Raw genomic sequence first — 19,185 nt, 5'->3', positions numbered from 1 at the left:
GCCTGTGGTGCCTCGGCGAGCGGCGGGGGCCATTCCTCGCATTCCTGCCTCAGCAGGGAAGGGAAACGAGCAGGGATCCTCCTTCTCCTCAGCTTCCCCCGCCTTGGCCTTTGCTCCCGGCCAGCCCTGCCCTGGGAGCCCCAGGGGAGCCGAGCCGAGGGACAGCCGTGCCCCGGGGCGCGGGTCCCCCCTCCGGCCCCGCTACTGAGGGGAGAGCCGGGCACAGCCAGACAGCCAGACAGAGCCCAATTAAACCCTCCCCTGGCCAGCCCCTGACACTCCCTCCTGCATTTTCCAGTCTGTGGTTACGGCGCTCAAAGGGTTCCATTAAGTCACCAAGTTTTACAGGTTCCTAAAAAAAAAAAAAAAAAAAAATAAGGGGTGGGGGGGCGGTGAGGGGGAGTGCGCGAGAGAAAAGTTTGGTCATGGCAGGGAATGTGTGATCAAAGCTGAGCCCAAGCTTCCTGTTACACCGGGACTATATATATATCGTGTCTTTAATGTTGGGAATGTAAGCAGCTGCTGGAGCCTGGCGCTGACTCTCTGCCTCATTCCCAGAGCACTGAGGTTTCTTCCACCGACCACAATGAACAAGTTCCTGTGCTGCACGCTTGTGGTAAGTCCCTTCGGAGGGGCAGATAGGCTCTAGGATGCATTACAGCTTCAGACATCAGGCTGTACAGACACACGGCTTTTCTTCTGGGGTTTTTGTTTTAGCTTTGGTTTTTTGCAGGTTTTGTTTGTTTGTTTGTTTGGGGGTTATTTTGCTTTCTCTCCGTTTTCTTGGTAAACCCTTTTTGCTTCATCACTCTGAACTTTCCTGATGAGTTTGGAGTGTGATGGACATGTCCAGCTCCAGGGAGACAGCAGGGATTTTCATCCCATTCTCAAGGTAGTGGCATAAATTGCTTTTCTTTTGTCTTTTTTCCTGTCTTCCTCCTTCTTTTTTTAAGGCTTCATCATATTGGACTGACGCAAAACACTGTATCTAGGAATTAATTTGGAAACTGTAGGCTGGGATGTTTGTTTCTGATATACATAAACTCCATCCCTGCCTGCCTCTAATCTCTGCTGCAGTGGCACTGTTGGTATCTCAGATACTGGGCTGACTTTCTTACCGGGGAAAACCACTGTGAATTCCAGAAAGGAGAAAAAAAAAAGCATAAGTGTGTGATGCTTGTTTTGGCTTAGAAAATTCAACTTCATGTGCAAGAAAGTGATGAATTAGTAGCTGTGTCAGTAGCTATTACAGAAAAAGTTGTGTTATTAAATCTAGTATAACCTCCTGTTTTAATAAGTTTTTGTTTACTTGGAGATTTAGTGAGATGGTCCCAGATGCAAATTTAGAGACCTTAGCAGTGTAGTAAATTTCAAAATGTTATTTAATCCATTTAGTCATATGGAATTTTATATGAATTCAGATCAATTAAAACCGGCATAGAGGGACATCCTGTGTAACATCTACTTGGAGGCTATTCATCTTTTGCATAAGAAAACATTCAAAGAAAAATATTAAAAAATAATATTCAGAGCAGGCTGTTACTCCTGTCAGCACAGTAACTTGCTCCTGGGTTGTTTTGGTGAGTACAATGGCATTAATGTTGTGGCAGGGCATTAGAACTGAAATCCATTTATTCTGAAAGCTTTTTATAAATGCAACGAGATTTCCAGGATCTGATGAGTAATGCTTGTTTATTACTCTCTGTACAAATTTCTGAAAGGGCTTTTTGAGAAACAAACCCAAAGTAATTAATAGTGCAAGGGAAGCAAAATTTGTCAGGCTTGTGGTCAGCAGACTGAAACACAGGACAAGTTTTTCATCTCATGTGTGATGTTGTGCCTGCTTTGTCAATATGAAAGCATGGGAATTTAATCTGAGAATTTCAGCAATAGCTCTTTATCAGCTGGCTTCTTATCTATGGATGTAATAAAATAATCACATCAGGATTTTGATTAAATGCATGCGCTTGTTCATGTTCTCCCATAAAGTAATAGCATTTGGTGAAGTTCAGCATAATCCTCTGGTAGATGAGTCTTGGAGCTGAAATACATCAGTGGCAGGAGTACATATCACAGACCTTCATCGTTCAACTGTATTTTATTATTATTATTTTAAAATAATTTATTTAAAGTTATTGTGAAGTTTAAGTAAAATCAGTGAAGTTTAAGTACTGTCAGATATACTAGAGATCAGAAAAGACATTTTAGTACCTCTTTTATAAGAACCCTTGTAGGAGGCACAACAGCAGTTCAAAGTTGTGTATGTTTGGCTTATGCACCCTGAATCTAGTTTGGAGACACCATAGCTAAAAGGAGTTTTTGGCCATGATGTACTTTCAGCCTTGGCCTCTTTGCTAAGGTTTCAGAAGGGGGACCTGGTGTGGTGTTGTGTTCATGTTCATGCTGTTTGCTGGAACACTGAAGCTGCTTACAAACAGACAAGCATTATGAAATCAGACTGAATGGAAAGAAATTCTCCAGAGCTGAATCTCGTTGCTTGTCACGTAACTCTCTTGACCCTTAAACTTGACCTTTCTCTATTTTGGTTCTCTGGGTGCATGTGACATGCTTTTTCTGGCCTGCCTGTTGGGTTTGCTGTGTGTAGGCAGCAGTGGCTTTGCAACCCGCGAGGGTAGGAGTTATCTTTCTGTCTGACTTTCTTTCTGTCTGTCTGCATGTGTGTTGGTTAAAAATAAAACACTAAGGTTACCAGAAGAATTTTTAAAAGATATTGTCACAATTTAAGCAACATGCACTGTTCAAATCTCAAGGAAAAATTAATTTTATTCCTTCAGTAGAAACACCTGTTTGCACATAGTACTGGACATACTGTTTCTCTAGCTAGCTAGTCAGTTGTTAGAAATTCTGTCAGTGTAAAGGCAGACTGTAGTCACAGTAGGAACATCCCAGATTGGGTTAACTCTACATCTTGCTGTCACTGTGATGAATAATGTTCCAAAATATAAGTTATGGATAAGACACACCTTTTGGAGGGTATCTGGCTTGATTTTCCTGCTTTCTCCCTCTACAAGCTTCAAGGCAAATGTAACTCATACAAACGAAGACTTTCAATTTAACACTTCTTTGATGTGATGTAAAACTGTTCTTCAGCTGAATGACATTTTCCTATCACTGAAAATGAAACAATAGTTTCGACCCCTAAATTTCTTTGTGAATGACAGCTAATGGTCCTCAAAATGTTTCTACAAGACTTGACTTTTTGACATACTGCTTTATTGACAGAGAAAGGAAGACAGTGGTTCATAGCCCTAGTTTTGAATACAAGGTCACTGAGGAGAGTCACCAGTTACTATTACTCATGTAAAAGAGCAGCCTCCACTTTATAGAGCATCTTCCAAACAAAAGTAGGCCCTGTTATGTCCAAAGGATTGCATCAAAGCAGTTGGCAGAATGGTGGAACAGCCTTATAAGCTGAACTCAAACCAGTGCAAATGATTTCGTGTCAGCTTCCATTGTGTACCTGGCACTCTCCTGTGGTCTGCCAAAAAGTGCTTTGTCTGAGCAGTGGTCTCAGTGAGCCTACAGCAACCCACAGGTCGGCAGTGCCACAGAGCACAGAGAGGTTAAATTTGGTGACTGCGTGGGCCTCCAGAACAGCTAGGTGAGGAGGATGAGAGCTGAGTCTCTCCCAGATGGATGGGAGTCATTTCTCCCAGGATATCAAGTATTTTACAATGGTTATTTGCAATAGGTGGACACGGATCTATTCCAGCATGGCATTGTCAGGTACTGGATTCAGAGATACAAGCTATCCATGAGGAGGACCTTGGTAAAATCATTCAGTGCTATATTTTGCCAGAGGGATTTCTCTGGGCCTGTGCATGATTTCAGTGAGGCATTCTGCCCAAGGACTGAGGGTATGGGAAGGCCTCCTGCCTTAGCTTGGTCCAAATACTTTGTGTAGAAGGCAAAGTAGGAGAGTTGTGAGGTTTTACTTTAAACCCAATGCAAACACTAGGAGCAATCTGACAGATGTCTTGAATGATGATTTATCACACAAGAAAATATGCTTCAGAATAGTTGTGGAATGCAAAACAGAAACAGATTTATCTTCCTCAGCAAATTAAACATTCTTCTTTGGTCTACAACCCAAAACCACAAAGCCAAGCTATATAATAATATTTTCATATGCTGAAAAGCCACTTTTCTTTCTATCACAAAGCAGTGATTTAAAGTGATGATGCTTGAAGGATTTTTACTTCACGTGCTTTGTCTTCGAGTTCATTTTGATTCAACTAGAGAAAGCAAGCAGCTCGTTGCCTTATGTTTAAAGATGAAAGAAAAGGGTGTGTATTTTTTCATGCCCAAGATCTGAAGTGAAATTTTACAATCACATTGTTTCTCTCTCAAAAGAATCTTCCAAGGACTCAAATAAATGGACTGCACAGGCCTTTTATGTTAGCATTTGTATGCTGACATAAAGATGGTATGGAGAAATATAGCTTCAGGCCTAATGTGTTGAGTGACACAGTGAAAGAATTGCTCTTTAACCCTGAGTAACTCATTTTGAATAAGTTCTTAGTATTTATTTGCATGACACTGATTTGCACTAGACTTGTATTTCAATATTTACAGTTCATCCCAATTTCTTACGTAGAGATACCATCCTGAGAGATGCCCAGGATCTTCTCCAGGGAGATAGAGGAAGATTGAGTTTTTCAGTCCTTTCAGAACAGAGCCCACTGACACTAGAACTGTTTCACCCAATACGTTGTTAGATGCAGTGAATGATACTAGGTTTTGGTTCGGTTTGGTTTTGCTGTAACTATTTTGTTACTGATAGCATTTCACACTCATAGAACAAAAACTCAACCTTTGGCACTTTTTATAAGTTGAGTTTGCATTTCACTACTGCTAGGAAAACTGTTTGCAATTGAGTGCACTCTGAATCAGACTAACAGTGAATTTGTTGAGATGAACAAGATACTAAGCATTATTGTCTTCCATCAGTGCTGGGACTTGCGTAGGGTTTAAAATTTAAAGAAACTGCCTAGATCTTTCAAGTCCATTTGCCAGCTGTTCCAGGAAACCAGATGCCGCATTTACTTTCAGAAATGCATTGAGAGCTATATTTAAACTACTTGGGTTTCTTGCACCTGCTTCTTGGTGAAAGGCTGTTCCCAACCTTCCTATGACGAGACAATCTGCTTTTCATTAGCCAGTATTATCCTTTAATGGAGAAAGTTCTCTCTGTGTATGTTAACTATCTGTACCAAATCTATAGGTACAGTTGTGACTTGCCAAGCTATTGAAAAAGTCAAGATCCTCTTCTAAATGAAGATCTTAATTTTCTTCTAAACTTTCTCCGTACTGCTTCCCAGATGAATTAACCTTTCCAAAACAAGGATGAACAGTATTTTACACAATTTTCTGAATGACAAATCCATGAATTTGTCCAAGTGTAGTACTGATGTACTCCAGCTTTGGTTTCTTGAGGGTTAAAGGGTGAACATGTTCATTGCCCCTACTTCTGATTCCAGTAAACTGAGGCCAGACTTTTGGTTTCTTTCTTTCTTTCAAACTGGAACATGCCAACTTTTCCAGTAAAACAGACCAGTGCCAGCATGATTATAGAAGAAGTCTTGCTTTCTGTGAAGTTTTGGGGATGACCAACGTTCAGAACTTGTAAGCTCTAATTATGGCATTTTCATGTGCGCAAATAGTGCTGTTTCTTACAGTAGACATTCAGATGCTTAGTACGTAGACCACCTTTAAATATGGGTATTCAGATCAATCAGAGGTTTTGTGTAGCTAAGAATCTGCTACCAAGTTGGTCATAGCATAGTTTAGGACAGGAAACGTCAGGAACAACATAAAATGCATTTTGTTACCATTTTAATTGGTTTTAGGAACGTGCTTTTGAGGGACCTCTCCTGATCAACCTTATTTACTATATTTTAGTTTGCATATCATGGTGATGTAGTGCATAAGGTGGATTTACAAAAGTAAACTGGACTGATGAAAGCAAATCCAGAGATGGACTCCAGAGATGCACCAGGTGCACCGGAGCCACTAATGCGTGCTCGTCCATGAGAGCAGACTGAAGTTAGTCCAAAATATCCCCTCTGAATCCTGCATAATGGGGATGTCAGGTGCTCGGCACCATCTGTTTTTCTCTGGAAATCTGCTGTAACAGGTGATCCAACTTCCTAATGCAAGCACAAACTCAGTGTGTGCTGGGACAGGAGAAAGGAAAAGTTAGTGACATTCTCCTCTAGCTTCCTCTGTCAACTGCAAGACGAGTCTTTTCATTCTGTTTGTGCCAAATTGCTGCAGCAAAACTAGTAAAAGTTATTTTTAATTACTTTCAACCATTTTTCCTGAATTTTTGCAGAACATCTGAAAAATAGATTACCTTTACTTTGGCACTTGATGTAGGTTCAAAGATAACTTCTGATTTGCAGGCTGCATATCAATATTCAGAATACTCAGGTATGCTAGGTGTTTTCAGCCTGCATAAAAGACAGTTTTGCAGATCTTTTCTCTTAAACATTATTAAGCAACCTACAGTAGTCTTATGAAGGGTGGTATTGGGGGTTGGGATCTAGAAATGTGCTTAACAACATACTAATGGCTGTACTGGCTAAAAAAAAAACAACAAACCAAAACCAGAAAAAAGAGTCCTAAACCAACTAAACCAACCCATATGCTGTCTATGGGTTGATATCTGATGCTTAGAGGAGATGGAAGAAAAAAATGGAAAAATATCACTATTTTTCTAAAACAGTCCTTCAGACTCAAGCAATTTAGGGGCTGGGATTTCTTGATCCAAAGGTGATGTTTATGCTTAATAGTCCTTTATTATTTTCATCCATTACTACGTCAAGTAACATCTTGAACTCAACTGTTTACAATGTCCTATGGCAGTGAGTTTGCACAGCTCACTGTGCTAAAAGGATCCTGGTAGTCAAACAGTAGTAGTAATGGTAATCTAGCTCTATGTTGAAAATTATGTATAAAATGCTCTGGTAAAATATTGAGATATTGATTGCATAAATATCTTTAGTTTGACTGAAGAATCTTCTTGTCGTAATTGTTTGTAAATAAAATAGTTGGATCCTGCATACATATGGTTCAGCCACTGGTCAGTGGATTACTGCAGCTACATAATGTGTGTTTCTGGGATAAAAGGGAAGAAAGGTATGATGTGATTGTCTTTTAAAAGCACAAAGAAAAAAATCAAATTGAAAGACTGATTGTTCTTTTAGTGATGCTGATTTATTAATGCTATTATTATGGGGTTTGGTTGTACTCATTTGGATTAATAATATGCTGGTTGCCATTATTAGTCCATAGTTATTGGTTCTTCCGAAGGCAAAACTTTGCAGGCCTCAAACAAGTATTATTCAAGTCTCGTTTTGCTCAATTTTTTATATCAGCTCCCTTCAAATTATGTTGAATCGTTTTCAATTTTTACTGTCTTATTTCACATAGCTGTAGGTTCTTCAGGAAGCAAGTGGCTCCATTTTTCCCTATAAACCCCCATGCTCTCATATCCTGATTATTGAATTTTAATTAATTTTTATGCTGAGTTATCCCCTGCGGCAAAACTCCTCACTTGCCTCAAACATGATTTCCAATGTAAATAGTTGAGTAAGGGAAATAGAGAAAATCTTATTGTTCTTGTTGCTACATGTTGCAGAGCAGAGTTGAATAGCCATGAAATTATTCACCTACCTGTTTGTTACCTGAAAATATGTCACCAAGGGCAGAGGCACAACCCAGAAGAGAAGATTCTACTGCAGTGACAGTTTTGGATTTGTTGTGAGCTGTGCTTTGCAGAGCAGGAAAAACAGTGTTTCTGCACGAGGATGTGCTACCTGTATGTCTGGTTGCTGCCCCTAATAATTTTCACAGTGTCAGATTTTCATCTGCGTTGGGTATTGTCTTGAGTTTCCACAGATACTTGAATAAAATGGGGGTTGATGTTTGTAGCATCTGTGCTGTCTGTTGCAGTCTGTTATGTTCTGTAAAGGGAATGCATGTGTCCATGCAAATCTTGGACTCTGGTATGCTGTATTAGCTATTACTGAATTAGAAATATAGAAGAAAACCTTACTGTTCACATCAAAAATTAATGAGATTACCAGGACTTCCTTATTACTAGCGTCATAGATGTAGATTTACCAAGGGTGGGGGCATTTTTCATCAATGCAAAGCCATTCACTGTGAAAAAATGTGCTGCACCCTCTTTGTTAAATAGACCACATGAAACAGATCCAGTCATTTAAGGAAAATGGAGCTGTTTCATCAAACTTCAAAGACTAATAAGGAATTTTTCACAATGAAAGGTATTGTACATTGAGACCACAAGAAAAAGTGGGCTCTCCACCTGTAGAAAACACAGATTGTATAAATTACCAGGCTTAGTCAAGGGTAGCTACAAGAGACTGTAGGGAATATCCATACTATCCACATTTCATTCCTCAGCCTGTCTAGGTATAGCTGTATAAAAAAGCTGTATAAAAAGTGGATTCGCAGACAGGTAATAGGAGAATACATTTAAGAGTACTTTCTTAAGCAGTAAGAGTTCCTAATTTAGGCACATAATATCACCTGGTGATTACTGTGACTTTTGCTAATGCAGATGAATGTTTAAATTGTCCTTTACAACCTTAATAAGACTATAATTTTAGAAGTGCCATGATGTGGCAAAAGGGAGGTCCTTAGATGAAAAACCTCTAGGAAATATAGAGCCTGGGGAAAAAAAAAAAAAAAGAGTTAATTCCACTTACACTTTGGGCACATCTGCATTGGAAAAGAGAAAATACATTTTTGAAATTGAATTGTCATCTTTGTATTAGCTGACCAGGATTAAAATAGCAACAAAGACAAACTGGTTGCTTGTATAACTTGACTAGATATGTAGAAAACTATCTTAATTCAGAACCAGTTTACTTCATCTTTATAAAATGTAGAAGTTTTAGAAGAGAAATGGCATATGCAGCCATTCATGAAGCACAGGACAGCTCTGGCTTCTCAGTGAGAACAATGAGCTGCTCCCAAGAGTTTTTTTAATGGTAAACTGGTTGAATCACATAACCAAATTTTCACTTATAAGGGAAAATTAAGTGATATGGAGGTTGTCTCTGCAGCAGGGCAGTGTTGTCTCAGAGCTCTAGGTCCAAAATCACACCAGCAAAGCAGACTGTTGTAGGAAGCAGGACTGTAGCTGTCATAACGTGCCAGTACTGAACCAACTCCTTACAACAGCTGTAAACCTGTGGTTTTACACAGAAATGAAAGCATTAGCCTGGCCTCTTCCAGTTCATGCAATTAAGTCTTTAATGTACCCTTCATAAACTGTGGCATTCTTTACCTCTGTCTGAAGCTGTGTCTTCACCCTTAACGTAGTTGGCACATTTTATCCCCAGAACTGCTGTATTTCAGTGCAAGATTAAATAGAGGGCATTAAAAAGTAACCTCTATTGTTCTAGGCATTTGTTGGTGCAATACACTAGTCAGATTTATATGCTCCTACATAATTCCTTTTGCATCTGAAGTACTAGATACTTAAGAACAGGCATAATCCCCACCTTGGCTGTGCAATGGCCAGCTTCTCTGGTACCAGGCACGAAAAGGTCATTGCCCAGTGATATGAAATAGGGTGTAAATGGGAGAAGCATAATATCTACATCTCTGGAAGAAAAAGGAAGTTCTAGTATTGGGAAGATTTGCTAGTCAAGATCCTAAAATTTTCCCATCTTAAGATAGACATGGGAGAGTCCGGAAGCTGGCTAATATCTTACAAATTCTAACACAAATGTTTGTTTGAAGATAATACCATAACTAGACTCATAAACTCATTAAAGTGTAGGTTTCTTTGTGATCACAGTGCTCCCCAAAACTAAAGGAAGTGATGTTTTATTTTCCTGTTGATAGCTCTTGGACATTTCTGTTAAGTGGACCATCCAGGTTGACTCTCCCCCCAAGTATCGTCATTACGACCCAGGGACATCTCGTCAGCTGCTGTGTGACCAGTGCCCTCCCGGGAGCTACGTGAAGCAGCACTGCACAGCCACCAGCCCGACGCAGTGTGCGCCATGCCCGGACCAGTACTACACCGAGGAGTGGAACAGCCACGACGAGTGCCAGTACTGCAGCACTGTCTGCAAGGAGCTGCAGTACGTCAAGCAGGAGTGCACCAGCACACAGAACCGCGTCTGCGAGTGCGTCCAGGGCAGATACCTGGAGCTCGAGTTTTGTTTGAAGCACACGGAGTGTCCTCCCGGGTTCGGTGTTGCACAGCCAGGTACGTACTGCTTGTCAACAAGCACAGACTGAATTAGAGCTCTGCCGCACGTCGGCGACTCGTGGCAGTTACAAGATTAGGAAAGAGGCTCGTCCAGATGAAATTACAGGACAGTAAATTGTAAAGCCAATTGAACCTGTTCTAGTCTGCATCATTTGGACTGTAGCCAAAGGAACGTTTCTTAGTGCTGCTCCTGCTGTAATATATAACTTAATGGCAGTAGCAAATGTAGCAAATTGCACTCTAATGAGAAACATGATGGATTTCCTCTTTTAAAGGAACATTATCTGGAATGTAGTATTTGTGTGTGTGATAAATAATAATGTTTTTCATTTTGAAATCTGCTGTTTCAAGCAACCGTGTATCTTGACAAACACCAGGAGCACTACATGTTTGACAACAAGTGTATAATTATAACAATATTAATATAGCTCTAGCATCACTGCAATATGTGTTAATAATTAATTATCAACATCCTAAGTGGAACTCCTAGGGAAACTGTTGCTATTATCAAACAAACAACCATTTCTTTGTCAAGCTGGCTGTATGTCTGGTGTGTATACAGAGGGAAGGGGCACTTTTAAGTAGTAGAAGGTATTCTTCATTTAAGGCAACGTAAATTGTTAAACCAATAATATGTTCTTCCCTCAAAACGAAATACATCATTTATTGTTTGGCAAATGCCATGGCCTAGTTTAGCTCTAGTATTTAACACATCCCGAAAGAATTGTAAACTGTCATTGTACCAGAGCTCAATAATTGCCCAGAGAAGAGCTCTGAGGAAGGAAGGGAATGCAGAAAATCAAAGCATCTCAGACACAAACCTGCAGGCAACCAGTCTCCAGACTACAGAATGATTTCCCTAGGAATTACATACAAGGAGTGAGAAACACTAGGGCTGGCCTGTACATTTTAGAGCTGTGCTGAACAACAGGCTGGGAGTCCTCTTTTGGGTTATGAACATCTCATTGGATAGCAACTTTGATGTAAGGAAAATGTCACTGCTGTAGATTCTCACTAGTCCCTGAGTAACTGATTGACAAAGCATTACCTTGATGTCCTTGCCACTGTTAAGCATTTCCACTGGCAAACACTGCAAATCCATACTGTAAAACTTCATTAACCTAAACTATTATACCCAGGGGCTTGGGTTAATGAGGTCCAGTGTACCTCGGCAGTGAGTCAAGAGAGGCCAGAAACAAAGTCCTCAGTTTGGGAGATGAACAAAATACAGATTGTCTGAGCAACCAACCTACTGCATCCCTGCAAGCATAGTGAAACTGCGGCAGACAAATTCGAATCCCTCAGTTCAAAATGAAACAAACTTTGAAAGAAGATAAAATGTTGAATCGTGTAATTTATTGGAAAGTTGATTTCCAAAAGACCATCAGAATGAACTAGCTAATCCCAGACAGACCTCAAAAAAGGAATGAAAACATTGTAAAAATAATTCCATCTCCTTGTGTCAATAGTCAGTTTTTGAGGTGAGGCAAAAACTAAGAATTTAATAAGCATGTACCATACTGTGTTACTGCTTTCTGCCATATGATAGCCTTGAACTTTGTAACGATGCAAATTCAGGTGAAATAAAACCTAACTCTAGGAAAATATGCTTCCACTCCCTCACAGGGAGATCGTGGTCCAGTGCCTCTTTTAAAGCTTAAAGCACTAAAAATCTGTTTTCCCACTGCCAGTTGCTCATGATTACACTGGGAGATCACTTTACTTTGGTTGTCCCCTTTTGTGAGTGCAGATTAAGGTTTTGTTCCCTTCTGCGACTGGACGTGGCAGGGTTTATAGCAGCAAGGTACTGGAGCAGCAGCGCTGCTACGAGGCAGCACTGTCTCCCCAGCGGCGGGTGACGATTCCCTGGGAAGAATGGGGGATTCCAGGTGAATTGGAGGGAGAGGCGGAAGGGCGGACAGACAGCGGCAGTTTGTACCCCGAACAAGAGCGGCTAGATAAACAGTGAAGAAGAAGCTGACAAAGCTCGAGGGTGACTTTATTCTGAACCCCGAGAACGCCGATGGATTACCCGATTTGTTCCTCTCTTGTGCCGCAAGGGTTATGCAGGAAGCTCTGAGCAGAGCGACGCCCCGTTTGCAGGAGCACTGCTTTCTTCCCCTTCCTTGCTGGCAGAACACAACAGCAGCCTGTCTGTAGTAGGGAAAGTTGCTAAAATTCAGCTGTCTCAGGACAGCTAATTGCTGCCTGCGCAGGTGGTGCTGGCTGGAGGTTTGTCCAGCCCAGAGCCGCAGGCTGCTCACATTATGCAAGGGAGCGCAAGGGCAGACGCTGTGGCTGCAGTCTGGGTACCGGCTGCAGAAAGCAGAGGATTTGGGAGGCGGGTTGGCGACATATAGGATCTCTGGCAACTATAAACTCCTTTGTTTTCACTTGCCTGATGAAGTGCTAGATCAGGTGTATGCAAGCACTATTCTTTATTTCACAGCTTGTGGAAAACTTGAGATTCGTACTCTTTTTCTCCAAGGATTTCCCAAAATAAATAAAGGGTGCCTAAAAGCTGTCATCAAAATAAACATCCACGCGTAAATACTTAAAAACTACACTAGATGGAGGTATTTTCTTATTCAAATATAGTTTACAATTATTTCAAAAAAATTTTAAACGTGTGCTCAAGTTCCTGTTCAATAATGCAATATTAGATACTAGACTTCAGACACTTGTTAAATGTTGGCTGAATAAGGATGAATTAAGAGTGAATATACAACAATTATTGGTGCTGTTACTTTCCTGCCACTGGTGGCTAGACTGCATTGTTTCAGATTTCATGCATTAATTTTCTTCCTCTTTGTTGATGTGCTAGAACCATACATTGTCCTTCTGCTGTTGTATCATATATTTATTTCTGAAGTAAAACTGTGTCTTGTAAATCACCAAGAAAATATGTATGTCTGTTAAATAGTTTTGTTTATACTGGACACTATATCTTCTTTGGTTTTAGTAATATTTTATTCAAGCCCAGAGAAAAGGTTAAAAAATGTTGTCTTTAGTTGACATTTAGTTTGGTTGTGGCTTTAGCTAGAACTGAAGTAACCCATTCAAGTAAAATTCTAGGCAGTTATTGCAGAGTAAAATTCAGAACAGATTTTTATGCCAATTAATTACTTTACAGAGTATTTGAAGGATGAAGATCAGACATTGTGTAATGTCTGACTAGACTCGAGTAATTGAGGTTTTAAAGATATTCCTTTACTAAATTACTGATTTAATCAGTAATATCTGATTTTAAACTTGGTAACAACTGTATTTATGAGTATATTTACTGTATTAGACCAGCAGGAACATCATTCTCTTAAAGAACCTTCTGTTTTGCTTTTTTTGTTTGTTTGTTTGTTTTGTTTTTAAAGTGATTCCTTAATAGATAAGAAATAAGAAAACAGAAGCATGACAATTTAGAGAGAAATATTTTCCTTTATTTTTGTGTTCTCATTGTGGTTTTTTTCTACAGTTGAGGTTATATATAATTGGATGCATTGTTTTCCTGTGTCTGCAGGTACCCCTGAGAGTGACACTGTATGTGAGAGATGTCCAGAAGGATTTTTCTCAAATGAAACATCATCCAAAGCAGTCTGTCTTAAGCACACAAACTGTAGTGCCCTGGGTTTCAAAATAACTTTGAAGGGAAATGAGGTTCATGACAACATCTGCCAGGAAAATACAGATATGACACCTCAAAAATGTGGAATAGGTATGTATCCTATTATGGAAGAGTGCTCTGAAATCATACCTTTAATTATTGTTAAAATTAATTTATCAGCATTTATGACAAAAATATTTAGCTTGTTAGCCATTTGCCTGCTATGGTGATGGCCATAGTAGACTTTTAATTATTGTAGCTTCAATCAAATAGAACTCAAGCACAGAGAGCAATCTCTTTATAGAGACCACTTCTTAGCCTGTTTTTAAACACTTTTTCTTATCATTCTTGCTGCTTGCTTTTTTTTTTCTTTTTTCCCTGAGACAGGCAGGATAACAGATTGGAACAATTGTCATCTTCTTCTCTTTCTCATTTCAGATGTAACCCTGTGTGAGGAGGCTATGTTCAGGTTTGCTGTTCCTACCCATCTCACACCTAACTGGCTGAACATACTGGCAGACAGTTTGCCTGGGACAAAGGTTAGCACAGAAAATATCGAAAGGATTAAACAAAGACACAGCCCTCAAGAGCAGACCTTCCAGCTTTTGAAATTATGGAAACAGCAGAACAAAGAACAGGATATGGTCAAGAAGATTATTCAAGGTATCTTACTGTGATAGCATGTGTGTTAAAAGCACCCTTTTAAATGGCATTTTAAAAATTGCTTGGGATCAAATACCTCCTGGTGATGTGTTATGCTTGGAGCAAGGCCTGCAGGGCTTGACTGAGATTTATTGATGCAGTAAGAGCAGTGAAGTTGAGGGGAAGCAGGAAGAGAATTCAGCTTCTCCTGATCAGTTGAGGACTGAATTCTTCTCATTGTAGTTGTGTGTTGGGACTGTGTGTTGTGCCATGACCAAGGTCCCCTTTTGAGACTGCACAATATATGAAGAATCTTGTTAAAGTGAGGCAAGTGTTTCCCACTGTTATATCTGAGCAGTGGTTGTTGAGGTTAGAGGGAGCTGGATGCCTGCAACTGAGAGTGCAGCTACTTTTCTATAAAATGGAGGTTGATATTTGGGACTAGGACATCTATTCACAGGGTGGGGGCACATGGGAGTGACAAAGGCAGGCTTTCCCTTCTTTTTCCCTTCTGGTACCTGTTTGTCATTCTGATTCTCTGCTTTGTTTGTGCTGAATCTACCGAGACAGGTTTCAAAGGTGAAATAGTGCTGCAGTGTTAACACCAAGGTTTTTACAACAGTCAGGCCAGCTCTTCTCATGTAAGGCACCATCAACAGCCACCACATTCAAATCACATTTGTCCACTCAGAATAGATTTGAAAAAGGCTGTAGAAATGTTTGTCACCCCTCTGCTATTTAGTATGTTTATGTCACACTGTGAAGTGTCTAGAGTACTTCAAAGCCCAAAATTACTATTTTAGCAAAGCTTGCCTAGACATTTCTGAAGGGACTAAGCAAAATTTTCATTCACTGGAACCAAATATTACGAGTTCTATCACATACACACAACATTTTACAGGACAGATGACACAACTCTATAGCAATAAATACTTGCTGTGAAGTTAGTTTGTAATTCAGAGGTTTTGTATCTGCAAAGTTAATTAAATTCCTAAGTATTTTTCATAATTGGAGCCTAAAAAAGCAAACCTGAGAGAATTATTTAAAATAAAGAAAAAAAAAATTTGGAAGGGAATATTCACCTTGGAATTTTGGAAGGTTTTTTGCAGGCCATGGTAAAGTTGTAATGGGCTGTATTTACCTCTCTTTTCTTTTTGCTTTCTCTAGATATTGATCATTGTGAAAACAGTGTCTTAAAGCACATTGGCCACCCGAACCTCACCTTTGAACATCTCAACATGCTGATGGCAAGTTTACCAGGCAAGAAAGTGGGAAAAGAAGATGTTGAACGCACAACGAAATTGTGTCAACCCACAGAGCAAGTCCTGAAGCTTCTCAATCTGTGGAGAATAAAGAATGGCGACCAAGACACCATTAAAGGTTTAATGTATGGACTGAAGCACTTGAAAACATACCACTTTCCAAAACGAACCATCCAAAGTCTGAAGAAGGTGGTTAAGTTTCTTCACAGATTTACAATGTATAGATTATACCAGAAACTCTTCTTAGAAATGGTAGGAAACCAACTGAAATCTGTGAAAGTAAGATGTGTCTAACTCAAGATATTTTTCATTTCCACTGACTATTTTTCCCTAATTACTGCCAGCAGTAATTAAACTGGAACGTTGTTTCACCACATTATATTTCACTATTTATAGAAATGCCTGACTGGAATAGTTCTAAGTCTTCTGCAGTGGTTCTGGAGTTTTTTTCTTTAATAAAAATCACTTTTGTAAAAGCTTTTAACCTGTTGATAACACTAAGAGCCTGATTCTGCATTTTTGCACATTCAGTGTTGAAAAGTCCCACTATAGTCACTAGATGAGAAAGGAATGCTGGGCCAGGCTCTATTCCAGTATTTGCTATTTATATTCTTCAAGGAATAAACATTTTTTGTTGTACATATTTATTAAATTAAATGGAAGCTGTATGAGACTGAATTTTAGAAAGAGAAATGAAAAGCACACTGTATATTTTCTAGTTAAACAAAAATGATTTCATATATTTTTCTGATAAAAATTTTGTAGCATGCCCTAAGAGTTATTAATTTCCTTATATTTTGTATTTAAAAAAAGTATTATTGCTTAGTTTTATTTGTATAAGTTGTGGTATCTTTTGGTAAGGATGTTTTAATTTATCCAATGATTTTAACTCAAATACAGTGAAAATATAGTGCAAGTGACCTGAATATTTAAATATTCTGTGAGGAAGTGAATGTACCATATTTAAGAAGCTGGATTTTTATATAGAATTTCATAATCTTATTTTATAAAACAATTAAATTTTTCAGTTTACTTTTTGACTGGTGTTTTGCTCTTGACTCTGAAGTAGGAACTAATAACAAAGACAGACTGTGTGGATTTTGCACCTTATCTTGGGCTTGGCTCTCTGCTACTCCCTGTCTGGTCTAGTAGTTAATATGTGAACTGAGTAAATATTGACCAGCACTGGATTCTCATAGTCACTGTAAAGGTGTAAATGAAGGCAAAAAGTATTAAAGGTTCCAGTTCAGAAGACCCAGGTGGTTTTGATACGACCGATTACAACTCCATAGACACATTTGGCCCAGCAACACTCTTGGCCCGGTGTCATTCTTGGAGAGCTCACAACCTTTGCCCTAACCACAGCTTGTAATTTCATGGAGGAAAGATGATGCATGGCCCTGACGGGCTTGGAAAGCCTCACATATTGCCACTATGTTTAAAGGAAGAGAGCACAGAGAGGTCACATAAGAAAAACAATCTACCATTTCCCTCAGCTACAGAACGAGACACCTACAAAGCCTCGGGCCCCATGAAAACGGAACAGAGATTGTCTGACTGCTGTTTTCAAAAGCTAACGGTATTTTAGGGACCAGTAGTCATTCACAGTGCAAGCCAAAGGCCTCAGTGGCTGCAGAGAAAGACTGTACTCTTGATTGTTTTTCTTTAAACCATGTGAACGGAGCTTGAATATTCAACATATTTTTTCATTGTGTAAAGGAAGAAAAAGCCATCAGCATTTACTCTTGTATGACAAATATTCTTGTATTACAGATGAGAGGATCTTAAGCAAAGAATGAGAAACAGATATGATAGGTGCTCATCAGAAGTGCTCTCCTTATAGACTACGAATAGGACATATTCCTTTAAAATACTTGGGTTTCATTTTTCATTGAATTCTCACATCACTTTTTGTATCAAAAGGAATAAGCTCCCTTTTAAATTTCACGTTCTATTAGCATCTCATTTATCGGTGTAGCTGAGAAATGGTCCCGAACACATAAAAAATTCCCAGTTTTGTCTTGATTCATTTGAAATAATTTATGCCCTTTTACAGAAGAAAATGGTTCTACATATAATTAAAGGTTTATAACAGAATCTCAAATTTCAAAAATAGATACTAGATGTTTCCACGACTCTGCCAGATATGGAGGTTTGGGGTGTTCTAGGTGTTAAAATGAGAATAATGATCTTATTGGCAGCAAAATAAAGAGGATCCCACACACCTTGTAAACAATACCATGCTGATCCTTTCAAGGTATACAAAAATTTTGCAGTTGATAGTATAGTTATGGTATCAAGTAGTAACATAGTTAAAAAATGTATCACAGACCTATTGGCTGGAGAAAAACACAGTTGCTTCCCAGTACATGGTACTGTTTTTAATTTATACATTTATACTTCTATATTGCAAGAAGTTATATGTAACTCTCATTTTAAATGATACGATATTTGTGGTCCTTCAGGAATGACAACAATGAAGAAAGAGTTTGAAGCCAGAGACTATAGTTTGTTCTACAACTACCATGTGAACATGCTATACTTCACTATAGCAGAGTATGGCCTGGACTGGATTTCCTGGGAAACTTCAGCATTTTACTATTACCTGTGCCTTTTAAAATAGGATTTTTTTCCCCCTAAACAGAAAGTTACACTTGTTTAATGAATTATACCTGTTAAAGCTGATTAAGTTAATTAGTTATCCGTGCTCAGGTAGACTCTTCTCAGACAGTTTGTTCCTCATTTATCAGTTCAGCTTCCCTTAGCTGGAATGACTCAAACACTTCACATCCTGAGCAGGCAACACTTAAACTATTCCCTTCCTCAAAGACCTTCCAGCCCAAAATAGCCAAGACAAACAAAAGTGAGACCCAGGATAATGAGGGAGAGAGTGAGGCAAACAGAAAGTGGGAGGACTGCTTGGAAAAAATGTGGGTTTGGGGGTGGTAGCTTGTTTTTCAAGGAAGGCTGCAGGAGGAAGAAAGAGGTGTGCAATGAGCAGCAGGTAGGAGAGGTGTCCCTGTGTTTTTCCCAGAGGAAATGCTGCTGTGGGCAGGTGCAGGGGAGGGGAAGGAAGGAGGTGTGAGGACTAGGGACAACCAACCAGAGCTAGGCCTTGGGAGTGACTTGAAGGGTGATTCTGTGCTCACAGTGCCCTGACCTGCCAGGGTACCATTGCCTGCTCTCCTCCCAGCCTGGCTGATGACCAGACTCCAAGGAAGGCAAATGTTTTGCCAGCCCCTGGCTAGAGGAGAGGCCACCCTTGCCTTAGGGTGGAAAGGAGGAGAGGAACGGGGAAGCAGGAGGAATGTGCTGCCTCTGCTGCCCCAGCCAGGGGCAGGATTTGTCGTGCCCTTTCAGCTTCTCTTTCAATGAGAGAAAGGAAAAGCAGTTTCAGGAATATTTGA

At 39.6% G+C, this 19,185-nt stretch overlaps 1 protein-coding gene across 1 annotated transcript; it reads left to right on the top strand.

Annotated features, from left to right (window-relative positions):
* The first annotated feature begins 414 nt into the window (after window positions 1-414).
* Window positions 415-17,004, top strand: TNFRSF11B (TNF receptor superfamily member 11b). The gene is made up of 5 exons (XM_017826435.1): window positions 415-616; window positions 9,904-10,273; window positions 13,791-13,985; window positions 14,313-14,537; window positions 15,684-17,004. Exons 1-5 carry the CDS (start codon window positions 587-589, stop codon window positions 16,070-16,072), a joined length of 1,209 nt encoding a protein of 402 aa, XP_017681924.1. The 5' UTR covers window positions 415-586; the 3' UTR covers window positions 16,073-17,004.
* The last annotated feature ends 2,181 nt before the right edge of the window (window positions 17,005-19,185 follow it).

Source organism: Lepidothrix coronata, unplaced genomic scaffold (assembly GCF_001604755.1).
Source record: "Lepidothrix coronata isolate B3197 unplaced genomic scaffold, Lepidothrix_coronata-1.0 Scaffold126, whole genome shotgun sequence".
Classification (NCBI taxonomy): Eukaryota; Metazoa; Chordata; class Aves; order Passeriformes; family Pipridae; genus Lepidothrix; species Lepidothrix coronata.
This window is presented reverse-complemented; position numbering and strand designations above follow the sequence as displayed.

Excerpts from the sequence above, each read along its gene's own strand:
- TNFRSF11B (XM_017826435.1), top strand. The coding sequence starts at position 587 with ATGAACAAGTTCCTGTGCTGCACGCTTGTG. Across the intron at positions 13,986-14,312 it reads ACCTCAAAAATGTGGAATAG|ATGTAACCCTGTGTGAGGAG; the intron begins GTATGTATCCTA and ends TTCTCATTTCAG. Across the intron at positions 14,538-15,683 it reads GGTCAAGAAGATTATTCAAG|ATATTGATCATTGTGAAAAC; the intron begins GTATCTTACTGT and ends TGCTTTCTCTAG.